Source organism: Gossypium arboreum, chromosome 9, assembly GCF_025698485.1.
Source record: "Gossypium arboreum isolate Shixiya-1 chromosome 9, ASM2569848v2, whole genome shotgun sequence".
Taxonomy (NCBI): domain Eukaryota; kingdom Viridiplantae; phylum Streptophyta; class Magnoliopsida; order Malvales; family Malvaceae; genus Gossypium; species Gossypium arboreum.
Window position 1 is genome coordinate 1,092,979 of NC_069078.1, and position 16,940 is coordinate 1,109,918.

A 16,940-nucleotide genomic window follows, 5' to 3' on the forward strand; every position below is an offset into this window, starting at 1 on the left:
TATCCATGTGTACGAAAATAGGTTATTTTAAGGCCATATTTCTTACCCATTTTGGTATCAACCTAAATACAACATTTTAACACATCAATGAACCACAACAAAGCAATCATAGCAAACAAAAATCATGTTTTAAGCATAGTGTATAATCACATATACCAAAATACACAAATTTACCTATTTAATCCATCTAACAATTCTACCTAAGTTCACTATAATTGAAATATACACAAACACATATATCATTCACACCAATATCATCAATATGTCTCGTTTCCAACCCAACATATAGATATAAGCAAAATTATAATTATTGTCATTTACACAAGACAAATGTTGATTAAATCCACACAAACCCTAGAAATGCCATATAAACCATGTAGAATATTTCAAAAACTACCGGAATAGGCTGGATACTATGACTTGATGTGCTGGTCCGATCTCTCGACCTTACAAAAATCTACAAAGACATTAAACCACACAAGTAAGTTTAATGAAGCTTAGTAAGTTCGATGGGTTAAACATAAATATTACCGAACCTACAATAACACATCAATTAAATAAAATCATTCAATGTAAACTCCCTGCAAATCACAACTTTAACCGATCGTTACAGTTATTTTAGATCAATTTCAATAACAACCAATATGTCTTTCAATTTCAATTACATATTCACTTACCAAATTTTCCCAAATCGAAGAACGACTTACGGATAAGAGTACATCGTTTTCAAAAGCCCAAAGGCTAAACAAAAGCTCATGAGAGCTAAACAGAAACCCATAAGGGTTGAACAGAAGCTCGTAAGAGCTGAACGAATACCCATAAGGGTTAAACAAAAGCTCAAAAGAGCTGAACGAAAACTCATGTAAGTTAAATAGAAGCTCATGAGAGCTAAACAGAAAGTAAACACGAAGGTTTGTAACAAATGCTGAACCTCAGTTTACTTGGGTAATTTTGCCGTCAATTTTCTTCAATGCCGTCAATTCATCAATTGCTGAATGTACTCGTATCCCGCGTTCCATTTAGTCCGAATATTCAATTTAATTCTATAACTTTAACAATATTTTGTTTAGAATAGAATAAATACATAATATCATTCATCAAATCAATATAAATATTTAAGTTTAACCGTAGAACTTACCTGGGTTAAATTGTAAGACTTGTAGAAGTTCAAGGACTATTCTGCTAATTTTTCTTTTTCACAAGTATCTATGGGATCTTGATCTAAAATATAAAATTACACATTCATTAGCATATATTTCAATCCTAATTCACTTCACAATTAATAACCCTCAATTTTTTAAATTTACACAATTACCCTAACTTTTACAACTTTTATAATTTAGTCCCTTAACTAATTAGTCAATCAAATGAACTAATTTTTCTCAATTGATAATTTATATAAATATTTTAGGCTATCATACAGCCTTTAATAAACATAAATTTAATACCAAACCCTAATAGTTAACATTTTCACAATTTGGTCCTAAAATCAATATCTAACAAAATTACTATGTAAAAGCATTATACAATGAAAATTAAAGCTCTAAATCCATGTTATTTCATCAAAAATATCTAGTATTCATCAATGGTAACTTTCAAAATTTCCAATAAAATAAAAAAAAAACTAAGGAAATAGTTAGTTGAATCTAATTGTAAAAGTCTTAAAAACATAAAAATTACAAGAAAAATGCAAGAATTGAACTCACTTGAAGCAAAATATGGAAACCAGCTCAAAGAGCTCTCCTATGGTGTTTTTGACAAAACAATTGAAGGTGAAATGTCTAGAAATCTTTTAAAATCCAATTTGTTTATTTAACTTCACTTTATTTACAATTTTGCCATTAATCACATTATTTTACCATTTTTTTGCTATCCATTCATGTCTATTTACACTTTAAGTCCTACTTTGTTTACCAATTAAGCTATTTAATCACTATTTCTTATAATTCACAAGTTTTGTAACTTTTTCAATTTAGTCCTTGTTAATTAATTAACTATCAAAACGCTAAAATTTTCTAATGAAACTTCAATACTACCTTAATGAAACTTTTTAAATACTTATAAAATATTTACGGTTTAGTTTATAGAAATGAGGTCTCGATACCTCATTTTCTAAAACCAGTTGACCTAAGATTTTGTTACCCAAGCCTAATAATTCATTGTAAACTTAAATTGCCAATTCAAAAATATTTCTAAAACTACATTTAACTCGTAAATACTAAATAATAAAATTTACGAGCTTACTCGTCGGATTTGGTGGTCCCGTGTTTCCAACACCTCTGAAAATCAGGTTGTTACATTAGTGGCCATTGCGACTAATATTTTAATAGGCTGATTAACTTGCCATGTTTGGAGTTGGAAAATTTCAAAAGAAAATATGATAGCCTAGGTGATACGAACCGCCTCGGGGAGAGTCGAGTCGTATGCTGAGTTGCCCGATCGTCTACGAGAAAGTATCGTTCAATTCACTTTTGAAATGAAGTTGATGGAAAAAAAATAGGACGGAAACTATGTATAATGGTTCTATGATGGTTTATGGATAAGAATAATATGAATATTCGGCTAAATTGGATGGGAAAGTGAAAGAAGTAAATAGATGATGGATATGGAAGAAAAGGGTTCTTAAAAGCAAGCACGAACCAATATTAGAAAATATCGGCCCAAAATGCTTATAGGCTTTCAAGGTGAAGGATGAAAGTGATAAACCTCGACCCGCTACTTAGCAAAGTAGGAACCTCGGTATATGGGTGAACGCCACACTATTTGATAGTGATAAGTTCAGATAGTGAAGAACGGGGTTGACGCCACTAGGCTTCCTAGATAAGCCAACGAAGTCCTCAACGAAATATGAGAGAAATAAATCTCACAAATTCCATAAAAGTTTAACAAAGTTTCATTAAGTGAAAAGTCTAACCTCTTACAAATGAAATAACATATATTTATAGCCTAAATAAAAGTAGCTGAATGGACAAGCTTAGAAGCTAAGAAATTGACCATAAACACCTAGATAATTCTAGAAGAAAAATCATGAATATCCATGAATGTGCAGCCCTTTAATGTTCCATCATCCCCTTGGCGAATGAAGCTTTAATGCACCTTGAATACTTGAATGGTTAGCTTGAAAATGCATGGATCATGCATGAAACGTCCCAATATGTTCCTCCATAAATTCGGTCCATGAACCTTCAAAACATGAACATTAAATAGCCCCTACTTGCATGAACGTCTCCAGTACATGTACTCCCTTAAACCATTGAACCTCAATTCTACATGCACCTCTTCATACATTGCACCAAGCCCTACATGAACTTGCATTAATTTCCTTCCATGCATGCATGTGTACCGTCCAAAGGGATTAGATCTTCTAGATACATTCATGCATGAATCTTCGTCATTCATGTAACCGAATGTGCATTTGAACCCAAGCATTCATGTATTTTGTGCATTCATGTATTTGGCAAATACGTGAACTTGTAAACACCTTGAATCTGGTCATACATGCACCTAATTAAATGTTGTTCATTCATGCATGTGGGATGTCCAAAAGAGATGTTTCTTCAAGCATTCATTATGCCGTCCATGAGCATTGTACCTACAAGAAATAAAACAATTCATAAGACATCATGTGAACACACATAAATTCAGCACAATGTGAACATATTTAAGTTATGTGATATCTATGACATATTAATAACAAATATTAATATAAGACAAGTTTAATGCTTAAATAAATATGTGCAAATTTTATTTAATGCATTAAAAACAAAACCGAAGTTAAACTAAAATGAGCTAAGCTTTAGCTCGTGAGCTAAAGTTGAGTGAGATTAAACTCCTAAGTCAAGGTGAGCTAAGGTTTAGCTCATGAGCTGAATATGAGCTAGGAGTGAGCTCGGTTTAGCTTAGGCAAGTTGGATGGAGCTCGAATAAGTTGGATTTGAGCTGGACGGAGCTAGTGGAGCTAAAAATGAGCTTGGATCAGCTTGCCAACATGTCAATGCTCGGCTTGACAGGCTTGTTCGATGAAGTTCGCGGGGCGTGCTCGTATCATCCTCCCCCTCTTTTAGGCGACTTGTCCTCAAGTCGAGCTGTTTGTCCATGGGAGAACTTTGACTCGTGCATGGCTTTCCTTGATCAAATGGGATGGAAGATGTCACACAAACATGAAAAATTCTTACCACAGCTAGTAAAAAGAAACTCAAAGGAGTCAGATTCAAATGTGTTCGATAGTTCATAAAAAATTCATTCAATCGAACATATGCCAAAAATCTCAATTGGTCAAAGCAAGCATACGTAAATTTATCGAAGAGTTTCGTTAGACCATCGTTGCAAACATGAAAACTAAGTTGGATCAAGGGATAATTGGTTGAAAATGATGGCAGGCACTTAAACACATTATTCCTCATCCAAAACCTTTTAATTTCTTTAATTGAATATAGCAACTCATTTGGTCCTTTGTCTTACTCATGCAAGGTATGCCATGGCTAAAGGTATGCTAACTCTTCCTTTCGTTTTTGAACAACATGAGGGGAGTCTCCAAATTCCAACGTAATAATCACATCATCACAATGCCAAAAGGAAAAATCCATCACATCAAAGTATAAATAATTTCCAAACAACCAATCAATGGAATTTTCAACTTCAATCGAATTGAGCAAAGATATTTGAAACTTTTCAGATGACTTACCTTGACGAATATGAAGAGAAGACAATTGAGGATTGGGTTTACCTTTCTTGGTCAAAATGAATCTTCTCTATTTGGATAGATAACGTAAGACAAACCTATTACTTCGATAAATTTGAATAGGTGGTGACGCACCATGACATGTCTTGCTCCTTGATGGGTGGAATTCACAAAAATAAGACTGGTTAGTATTATCGAAAACTATGGACTTAAATGGAAAAGGAAAGTTACCATGGAAATTTGATTCAATTCCAAAAACATAGGTTAGCCTTACCTTCTCGAAATGAAACGAAAATTTCAGATGTGGCCAAACAAGGTGATTAATAAATGAATCAAAATTGAAACCCAAATCATTGAATTTCACCTTCTTATCAAAAGTTCGAACATCAAGCAAACATATTTTGATTGCAAATGATGCAAAGTGCTTAATGTTTCCATAAAATGAATTAATGTAGCAAATACCAGGCTTGAACACACGAACTTGATCATTTGATTTAGTAGGCAACATGTTAAATAAGGAAAATATAATCAACTCATCGCATGATTCAAATTTCACTCGTTCAATTAGACTTGAAAAATTGGCACAACCAAGCATATTCATTTTATCACCAAAGAAACGATGCAACATGTTATCATGCAAGTAAATCAAAGGAAACTTAAACATGCAAATACTCGAACAATTTTGCATCTTAATTTCTACTCGAACAGATAGATCAAAGCATTAAAATCTTGCACAAAATTTCAGAGATTTATCTTGAAGAACAAAGTCAAACAGATCAATTACTTCATGCAAAAATCTTTTAACGCATATATCGAGCAAAGAAGTTGTGTTCATGCAACCTTTCAGAAATTCAAATCCATCACAAATCATTTGAATAGGCACGTTTAAACAGAAAGATGAATTCAAAGAATTTTATAATCAAACAAATCAAAACGTGAAAAAGCGCTATCACACACATTCACAATTTGCACAGGATGAACCAATCCAACAGAATCAACAAAATTGTCGTTATAAAACATGTCATAAGACGGAATCTTCATGACATCTTTTGAAACAACATCGTTAACATTAGTATGTGAATAGCAATTAACCAAATCAAAAGATGGAAGATTTTCAAAATAAGGCCATAAAATCTATATGAGCAACTTTGTATTCAAACGGCCTCGAATCAATAAATAAGGAATCCTTACCTTTCTTACCTTCAATTGCAAGTGGGTGGCTGTCATTCATGAACTTACCTTTTTCGAACAACCTAAAACACCTCTCGTTTGGAAGGTAATGTAGATGGAATTGGTCGCACAAACTTCTAGGAACCTGAAAAGTTAACTCACAAGAAGATCGAACAGGTGGGTTAGTAGAAATAATCCTCACTTGCTCACTTGTTTTCTCACTCGATTCTTTTGTTTCAATTTCTTTTTCATCTTCTTTTTCACTCTCAAATTTCTTTTCGTTCTCTTTTTCAATCTCATTTTCTTTTTCATTTTCTTTTTGCTTTTCAAAGATTTTTTCAAAGGCTTTTTCAAGTTCTCTCAAGATTCGCTCATTTTCTCTCTTACTTGCCTCTTGCCTCTCTTTTCTTTTTATTTCGTTTTCTTTTTCTTCTTTTGCTTTTTCTTTTCTTTTATTTGTTTTCTCTTTACAAGAATGTACAAAAGAACGATGAGAATACAAATCTTGTTCGAAAGATAAAGAACTATTTGCGTATGATTCACAATCAAAACTTCGTGAAGAATACTCCTTGAATGATTTCTTTGAAGATATACTAGGAGTATGTCTTTCTCTCCGAGCGACATCTTAGAACGAATCAAAATCGTAATCGGCTTCTCGTCTTCTCGAATTTCTTGATGAAAAGGACTTTCGATCGAAGTAACTTCTCGAATTCGCTGATGAATATGAGTCATAGTATGAATCTCTTTGTCTCGACGTAGATGGCGAAAAGGAATCACGATTGGAACTTTTTTTCAGGTAGTAGTTGGGGGTATATCTCCGTGGGTTTCTTGGTTCCGTTTTACGACTTGAAGAAGCTCGATCACTTTGGTCTCGTTTAGTCGCCATTCTTCGCATTTCTTGAACCAAGTATTGGTATTCCGATTCGGTGAACTCTTCGCGTGACATGATTTTTGTTGCTAAAAAGAAAATGTTAGATCACAAAACAAAATAAAAAATTTTAAGTACCTCACCACAAACCTCACAATTTCGCTCGGAAAGAAGAAGAAAAAGGTGTCACTCCCGCCGTGTTTACACTCGTTTGGCTTTTACCTCCACTCGAATGATCTCACTCGCTCGTGCCTTTTACCTCTCAATCTTTTCTCTCGCAACCAGAGTCGGACTTGCCAAGGCTTTATCATAGGCTTAGGGTCGGTTTCAATAGGGTAACAAGGGAGGCGTATAGGTTTAAAGTTGGTGAAAGAATGAGGAATTGGGCAAGAAAAAAATGTGGCGAATTAAGGAGAGTAGAATAGAAGAAGGGTCGGAACTATATCGATCAAAGCTTGACGATCAAGTATCAATTGATTTGCATAAATCACTCTTTTCCTTTTTTTTTGATTTTTTTATTTCAATTTTTTTGGAATTTTTTTGATTTTTTTAACTTGTATAACTTTTTTGTTGTACTATATCGACAAGCTAAATACAATAAAATCACTTTTGTACACGATTTTTTTTCTTCTACTGCGTAGATTTTATTTTTATAGCAACAATAACAAACTAATCGAAATAAGAAAACTTGGTATACAAAATTTTTTTTCTATACTCTTTTTTTTTTTTTTTGACCTACCGGGAATGCTCCCTTGAACGTCTAAGCTTCTCGTTTTAAGTAGCTCGATACGGATGATCGAACCGCCTCGGGAGAGTCAAGTCGTATCTTTGAGTTGCCGATCGTCTCACGAGAAAGTATCGTTCAATTCACTTTTGAAATGAAGTTGATGGAAAAAATAGGACGGAAACTATGTATAATGGTTCTATGATGGTTTATGGATAAGAATAATATGAATATTCGGCTAAATTGGATGGGAAAGTGAAAGAAGTAAATAGATGATGGATATGGAAGAAAAGGGTTCTTAAAAGCAAGCACGAACCAATATTAGAAAATATCGGCCCAAAATGCTTATAGGCTTTCAAGGTGAAGGATGAAAGTGATAAACCTCGACCCGCTACTTAGCAAAGTAGGAACCTCGGTATATGGGTGAACGCCACATTATTTGATAGTGATAAGTTCGGGATAGTGAAGAACAGGGTTGACGCCACTAGGCTTCCTAGATAAGCCAACGAAGTCCTCAACGAAATATGAGAGAAAGAAATCTCACAAATTCCATAAAAGTTTAACAAAGTTTCATTAAGTGAAAAGTCTAACCTCTTACAAATAAAATAACATATATTTATAGCCTAAATAAAAGTAGCTGAATGGACAAGCTTAGAAGCTAAGAAATTGACCATAAACACCTAGATAATTCTAGAAGAAAAATCATGAATATCCATGAATGTGCAGCCTTTAATGTTCCATCATCCCCTTGGCGAATGAAGCTTTAATGCACCTTGAATACTTGAATGGTTAGCTTGAAAATGCATGGATCATGCATGAAACGTCCCAATATGTTCCTCCATAAATTCGGTCCATGAACCTTCAAAACATGAACATTAAATAGCCCCTACTTGCATGAACGTCTCCAGTACATGTACTCCCTTAAACCATTGAACCTCAATTCTACATGCACCTCTTCATACATTGCACCAAGCCCTACATGAACTTGCATTGATTTCCTTCCATGCATGCATGTGTACCGTCCAAAGGGATTAGATCTTCTAGATACATTCATGCATGAATCTTCGTCATTCATGTAACCGAATGTGCATTTGAACCCAAGCATTCATGTATTTTGTCCATTCATGTATTTGGCAAATACATGAACTTGTAAACACCTTGAATCTGGTCATACATGCACCTAATTAAATGTTGTTCATTCATGCATGTGGGATGTCCAAAAGAGATGTTTCTTCAAGCATTCATTGCGCCGTCCATGAGCATTGTACCTACAAGAAATAAAACAATTCATAAGACATCATGTGAACACACATAAATTCAGCACAATGTGAACATATTTAAGTTATGTGATATCTATGACATATTAATAACAAATATTAATATAAGACAAGTTTAATGCTTAAATAAATATGTGCAAATTTTATTTAATGCATTAAAAACAAAACTGAGTTAAACTAAAATGAGCTAAGCTTTAGCTCGTGAGCTAAAGTTGAGCTGAGATTAAACTCCTAAGCTGAAGCTGAGCTAAGGTTTAGCTCATGAGCTGAATATGAGCTAGGAGTGAGCTCGGTTTAGCTTAGGCAAGTTGGATTGAGCTCGAATAAGCTGGATTTGAGCTGGACGGAGCTAGTGGAGCTAAAAATGAGCTTGGATCAGCTTGCCAACATGTCAATGCTCGGCTTGACAGGCTTGTTCGATGAAGTTCGCGGGGCGTGCTCGTATCACTAGGTGTGAACGTCAATCTATTTGTAGCAACATATCTTACGGATTAGATTGTATCAAGCAATCAGATTTCTTAAATTATGGAGATTGGATTGGGACGACATTGAAGACTTGTTCCTACTTTATCTTAGACTTTATTATTATAATGTATATGCTATTTTAGCAGGAACTTAATAGGCGAAATTTATCGCAATTGATCTAGTATGTTAGCAAGCCCCAAACTCTTATATGTTTGAGAGAATTGTATATGTTTTGTACCAAGAGTTGATAGATCTTATTTGTTTATTAAGGAACTTGTATTTGAAAGTGTATTTGAGATTGTAAACATATTTATTGCTTGGTTCAAAAGTAAGGGCCCTATACCAGAGTGTGATAGGAATTAAATCACTTGTTGTATTGTATTGAAAGATGGTGGGTTTACTCGTTGAGCTAGGCTTCGTAGACATAAGGAAACAAAATTACGTAAACAACTTGTGTACTTGTCACAGTGCTGCCTTCAGTGGGCACTATAGCCATCACTTCTATTCAACCACTTTGTTTTCTTAGCATTTAACAACCGTAGGTTCCAGGAAAGTCAATTTTGATGTTAGTTTTATTAGCCACTACTGTAAGATAGGGGCGTGTATTGTTTTGAAGGATTTTGAAGGCTTTGTCGTGGGAGCAACAACATTGAAGCTGTCGAATGTTACTCACTCCGCTATTGCTGAAGCTCTTGCAACTGTCAAAGCCATCGAGATTGCCATGGAGATAGGACATTCCCATATTTTTTGGAAAGTGACCTTTAACTCTAGTGAAAGGGTTGGCCAATAATGAATGTCAAAACGAAAAATGGGAGTCGCCACCAATCCTTTTTGATAAGGTGTGATCGGGTCACCTTAAATTAATCATTTTAATAAAAATTAAGATTTACTAAAACGATAATTTTTGGTCTACGAAAATCAGAAAATGAGTTCGGGAGTCGGTTACGCACGAGGAAGGATTAGCACCCTCGATACGCCCAAAAATTGGTACCTAGCTGATTAATTAGTGCCTTGTGTCGAAGATTGAAAACTTGAAAGACTTTGAAATACGATCCCTCTTTGTTTTAATGCTAATTTAAAAATGATCGAATAAATTTAAGGACTCTCTCATCTCGAAGTAATAAAATGTCACGCCCAGTAAGTTAGAACACGACATCTCGAACTTTGAGAATGAGCTTGCTTTTATTTAAAATTAATGTATTTTAATTTTTTAAAAGGATGTTCAGTTATTTAGGGTAAACCAGAAAAGTCGAAACCCAGTAAGTTAGGGCACATTTTCTCGAATTTCTTAATACCGAATATTACCTTTATTTGCAAAAGCTCTTATCTCGAGGTAACAAGATGTCGTATTCAGTAAGTTAGGACACAACACCTTGCATCTCCGAGAGTAAGCATTTATTTCAAAACTCGTATTGTGATTTAAAAGAATATTTCGTTATTTAGATTAAATGAGAAAAATCGAAACCCAGTAAGTTAGGGCATGATTGTCTCGAATTACCAAATACGGAATATTACTTTTATGAAAGAATTATTTTAATGTATTGAGTAAAAAAATATAACGTGATTGATAGTAAAACATAAAAGCAAATTATGGTATTAATTAGTATAATAACATAATAATAGGTGCGACAGTGTTAAAAACAATTATATGGGCAATTATAAAAGATGAAATAATAGCAAGGCTAGTAATATGTAAATATAAACAAATGCATGAGGAAAATGAAATGATCGAATACATAAGTAAATAAATAAATAAATAAAATAAATAAAATATGGCAAAATAAAAATGACAATGATAACAAAACGATAATAATAGTAATATAAATAATAATAGTATAAAACGATAATAATACATATGGTATTAAACATAATAATAATAGTAATAATGTAAATATGAAATAGTAGGGAACATATATATGTAAAACACATAATACTAGATTAAAAATATATGCAATATTTATTGAAAACAGTAATAATATAAAAAATAACTAATAATAATGATATATAAATATATACAAATATGTATTAAAATATATACGTAATAATAGAAACAAAAATATATACGTAGTATTAAAAATATATACATAATATATACACACTAGAAATAATAATAATATTGAAAACAAATATTACATAAATATACACATATATATTGAAAATTTATATATAATAATGATATTAAAAGTATGTAGAAAAATAAAAATAGTATAATATAAAGTGGAAAATAATGATAATAATATATGAATAAAAAAAAAAATATATATATACATACATATACCAAGAACATATTCATAATAATAGTATTGAGTATTAAAAGTATATATATGATATAGACAAAAATATATGCATAATGTAGTATTGAAAGTATTTACATGGGATAATATAAAAAATATATGAATAATGTGATATTAATATACATAAAAATATAATAAAAAAAATATAAAATATATATAATATAGTATTAAAATATATATAATACATACACATTAGAAATAATAATAATGTTACAAAACAATTATTAATAATACTTCATAGATATATACATATATATGTTAAAATAAATACATATTAATATTAAGATGATGATAATATTAAAATAACCATTGATAACTTTACATATAAATATATATACATATAAGTGTAATAATAGTAATTATAATACTAATACTAATTCTAATAATAAATATAATAATAGTAGTAAAAATAAATACAACAATAATCATAAAATTAATATAAATAATGTGCACATGAAAAATAATAATGATATGATAATAATAATAATAAAACAAAAAAGATGATACGATATAATAATAACGTAAGGAAAATAAAATAATAATATTTATAATAAAATAAAATAAAAGAGTGTATTTAAAAGTATATATATAATATTATTGGAACTAATATTAAAAATTAAAATAGCAAAGATAATATAAAAATCAACTTAAATTAAAAAAGGACTAAATTCGAATTAAAAACGAAGTTTTGGGGCAAATTTGTAATAAAAAAAAGAAAAAAATGGCTTATTTAAACGCGCGTGAAACAACGGAGGGCCTAAAGTGCAATAACCCTCCTTCCTAAAACACACAGCATCAGCTAGGATTAAATTGAAAATCGCGACAAATTTTGAGGCCAAATTAAAAATAAAAAATGACTTGATTGCAAAGTAATAAAAAAGAGGAGGGGCTAAATGCATAAATATCCCCTCCAATGAAAACACGCAGATCCTAAGTTGGAGCGGGTCGGGTCGCCGGTTGGCCATGGGTTAAGGGCCAAAACGACGTCGTTTTGGCATTAGTGACTTAAGCCCAAAACGACGTCGTTTGTATGGGCTATATAAGTCAAATTTCCTCAAAAAAAAAAAACTCATTTTCCCATTTCATAAAAAAAAAACTTAACCCCTTCTCTCAAACTCTCTCACCCTCTCCCCACTCAGGCCAAGAATCCGGCCAAGGTCCGGCCAGCCACCACCATGGGCTCTGGCGCCGGCCACCACGCACGGTGGTCGGAAATTCAAAAAAATGTATTTTTTTATTTTTTTATATGCTTTTAAGATATATGTATATGTAAAGAAAAGGAGAAAGAAAGAAAAAAAAAGGGAAGATTTGAAAAGAAAGAAAAAAGGAAACGAAAATCACCTCTTTTCGGTTTTGATTTTTTTTTTCGTTTCTTTCTCTTTTTGATGTTCAATCTCGATTATGTGTTTGAGAAATATGTTGTTTTCATTGATTAAAAAAAAACCTTCTCTACATTCGGTTCTTCCCTTGGCTTATAAAGCCATTTACAAAATTTATTATAAATATTTTGCTGTCTTTTCTTCTTTTTGACTTTTGCAGGTGTAAGTGGAGGTGCTGCAGGGCGATGGAGTAGGTGGCGGTGTAGAGGCGTCAGAGGGCAGGTGGCCATAGGTGGCTAGGGTTTTGTCTTTTTCTGAAAATAGGTTTAGGCTGTATTGGGCTAGAGTTTTTATTATTTGGGCTTAGTTTGGACTTGTTTTGTAATTGGTTTTTATTTTATTGGGCCTGGGAAAATTAAGGGTCTTACAATGAAGAATAATTTTCAGAGGTAGAACCTATTTTCCACCCTACCAAAGCCTTGCTACGACAACTTACGGAGGTAAAGATTGGCCATACGCGACGGGATGGAAACAAAGCAACCCATGAATTAGCAAAGCATAACCTCTGCCATTTATGAAGCCATCTTGACCAAGGGCAAAGTCAAAAAAAGAAAAAATTGTGGGGGAGAGAGATTAAGTTGTATATAATTATGAAAATTAAAATATCATTTCACTATTGTATTGTCATATAGTTTTTATAATTTTTTAAATGATTAAATTAAGATTATATAACTTTTTTGGTTCAAACTATGATTTTAACATTTATTAACTTACAACTTCATAAATTTCCAAAGACTAAAAATATAATTTTTCGTTTTAGGGAGTTAAGGCACCTGCCCCCCTCTCCCTTCGCCCAGAAATTGTCAATGTTTGAAGATATTTGATTTTTTTTTTTTTAAAATTCATGAATTTGAAGACTTACATAGTGAACCCCCATATCCATGCACAGCCACAATTATTATATTTTCAGTACATAAAAGAAAACTCTAAAAGGGAAAAAGTAGCCTCACAAACAGAGTTAGGCGGAAAGAATATAGTTTGGGATACCAGTTGAAAAACAAGAAAAAATCATGCGAGTTGGAGTCGGAGATGGCAAAGTGCGGCACCACCACCGACCAAATCCAATTGCCATCTCTATTAAATCAGTCGGTCAATTCTTCAATTCTCTCGAATTGGTTCCTTCCATTAGGCCTTTACTGTTTAAACCCATACAATCTCTTTAATAAATGTCTTTGGCTTCATATTTGATCGCGACTAAAGATACTAGGAGAACATTAGTGTAGCATATTTAATACAATCAGATTTTAAATGTTGGAATGGTCGATTCTTTCAAGAGAAATTTTTAATGTATCGTTTGTTGGATAGTTGAATTGGCTCTAATAATTGAAGGTATTGTCTTTGTATAGAAATTTTGTCCCTAACTTTTGTGAAAGCCATATACAATTCACGAAAGAGACATCTCTATTACTAGTACTTGCAAAACCCGAAAAAAATATTAATATAAAGCATGGAAATAATAATAAAATTATCTAAATATCAACTATAAACTTCAAATTGGACTCCCTCGCAATCAAAAGAAAAAAAAAGTTGATAGTATCACGTATCTCTTGTTAGATTTAGGGTGAGTTTTGATAGGTTGTGGGGTACGGTGTAATGCGTTTAATTTACTTTTTGTCTCACGTTAAATATTGTTAAAATATCTAATCTCATCGCTATCGATATTTATACACTAACTACAGATAAATATACCGTACATCTAAACTTACAATGTGGAACATCAATTTTAAAAGCTTAATTGCAACTGATTCATTTTCAGAATTTATATACTGAATGCATTTATAGTTGATCAGCCAACTTGATTTGTTAAAATTTAATTATTTGTATTTATTATATTTTATTTGAATTATTTTGAATATTGGAAAATTAATTAATTATTATAACAAATATATCTTAAAAAGAAAATATTTATTACATTGTTAGCTGAGTTTTTAGACTTTACAAACAAAATAAAAGAGGTTGACAAGTCTCCTATATAAGTATAGTAAATATTAAAAAAAAAAACAAATCTTTTAAAAGAAAGACACGTGTCAAATTTTAAAGTTGTTATTGTAATAAAAAAAATACACTGCCAATGTATCAAATGCTAACTCATCTAAAAATATATCTTTGAGAATACATTTTCATAGGAGTACCTTGACACCTAGGACTAAGTAAGTAAATTTTAAAAATTGACCTAAATCGAGTGTATGATACAATTGTAGAATTGAAGGGTTTGTGAAGAACAAGACATGCTTTAATCATGTGATTCCTTTTTTAATATTCATGCCATTAACTATCAAAATAATCTTAACTCAAATGAAAAGAAAATTTTGAACATATTCTTTAATGAAACAGAGTAAACTCTAAATAATTGTAATTATTTTTATTACCATTAAATTTCACTTCATCTATCATAATTTGATTATACATTATAGTTTCTATCCTCTCATAAAAAAACAATATCATTAATATTTTGGGCTAATTTATAAAATATTTAACAAATTTAGATATCAAATTAGACATAAAAGATTATGAATCAAATTAAGAAAAATATCAAATTCATGTACTAAATTAATATATATATATATATATATATATATATATATATATATATAATTTAGATAGTCATTTACTTTTAAAGAAAATATCTAATCTCAAAAAATAGTTTATGTTCTAGAAACTTTAATTTATTACATGACCCCCAAAAAGAAAAAAAGAAACTTTAAATTATGAAAATCCAACCTAAAACTAAAGGCCACATCTTCCAGCAAGAGCAAAACATGGAGGTTCCACGTCCTTATCCACGCTCACGCCAGGAAGAGTCGCTGCCGAAAAAAAAAAGGACGGCATAAAGGAATGAACGGAACAACAACAGCTAAATTTGTGAAGGAAATGAAATGCCCCACCTCTTTTGTCTTTATAAAGTACTAGTACCGTATATATATATATTTGTATTTAGTCTAAAATCTCTCCATTCCTATTCATTATATTTGGATTTGATTATTCCCAAATTAAATTGGTTGAACCTTAGATGGATAATTTATTGTGTTTAGATTAAAAATAATGTTATTTGAATTAGATCGAATCGATTAATCGAATTGATTGATTAGGAATCAATTGAGGTATTGATTCAAATATAGAGTTAAATAGTACTAATTATCAATATCTTATTAATATAATTAAATCTGAAATCAAGTCAGATCGAATCTCTAATGTAAAGTAAAGTTCTCCCAACTATTTTTTCATAAGCAAAACTCTATCCTAATATTGTACTTAAAAAAAAAAATCGAATTTCTTATCATTTTTTTTAAGCCAAAACTTTACTAAAAATTCCCCACCATCACTGCTATAAATACCAAAATTTGTAAGCCTGGCTTCAAACCAACAGTTACATACAAGTAGAAGATGCAAGAAGACAAGAAGGCGACCAAGGTGAAGAAAGGATGGCTGACCGTTCAGGTTGGGTTAGAAGAAGAAGATGGAGGGCTTAAGCGGTTTGCGATTCCAATATCCCACCTTTACCATCCACTTTTTAAGCAGCTTTTAGACAAGGCTTATGAAGTATACGGCTACCACATGACGGGGCCTTTAAGGTTGCCATGTTCTACCGATGATTTTCTTAATCTCAAGTGGCGAATAGAGAAAGAATCAAACCATCATCATCATCACCACCACCATCATCATCACCATCATCATCCTCTCACTTTATCTTTCAACTCTTGTTGAATTTCTTCATCAAAACAACACATATACTTGCTTCTCTTCTAGTTTTACTTTTTCTTTTTCCTCGTTAATTTTGATACATGATTGATTATCAAGCTCCTTTATTTTACTTGTTTGATATTATAGCTCTGCCTTGGATGTTTTAATCTGTCAAAAACTTTCAAAGCTTAAATCTGAGTGAGTCTATTGAATTAGGATAATTTCTAATTTCATGGTATCAATTTAACCCATTAATCAACATTTATCATGTCAAGCACTAAAGTGGGAACCTTGAAATAGGAATGAAGGGGTTGTTTATAAATCTTATAGTTTTAAAAAAGTTGAGAAAAATCATACAACAAATTAAAACATCAGCTTAAAAATTGTATATTTTTTCAACA

At 31.6% G+C, this 16,940-nt stretch overlaps 1 protein-coding gene across 1 annotated transcript; it reads left to right on the top strand.

The window, feature by feature from the left end:
- The first annotated feature begins 16,120 nt into the window (after positions 1-16,120).
- On the top strand, positions 16,121-16,732 carry LOC128280853 (auxin-induced protein 6B-like). Its single transcript, XM_053019449.1, has one exon. It carries the CDS (start codon positions 16,243-16,245, stop codon positions 16,561-16,563), a length of 321 nt encoding a protein of 106 aa, XP_052875409.1. The 5' UTR covers positions 16,121-16,242; the 3' UTR covers positions 16,564-16,732.
- The last annotated feature ends 208 nt before the right edge of the window (positions 16,733-16,940 follow it).

Excerpts from the sequence above, each read along its gene's own strand:
- LOC128280853 (XM_053019449.1), top strand. The coding sequence starts at position 16,243 with ATGCAAGAAGACAAGAAGGCGACCAAGGTGAAGAAAGGATGGCTGACC.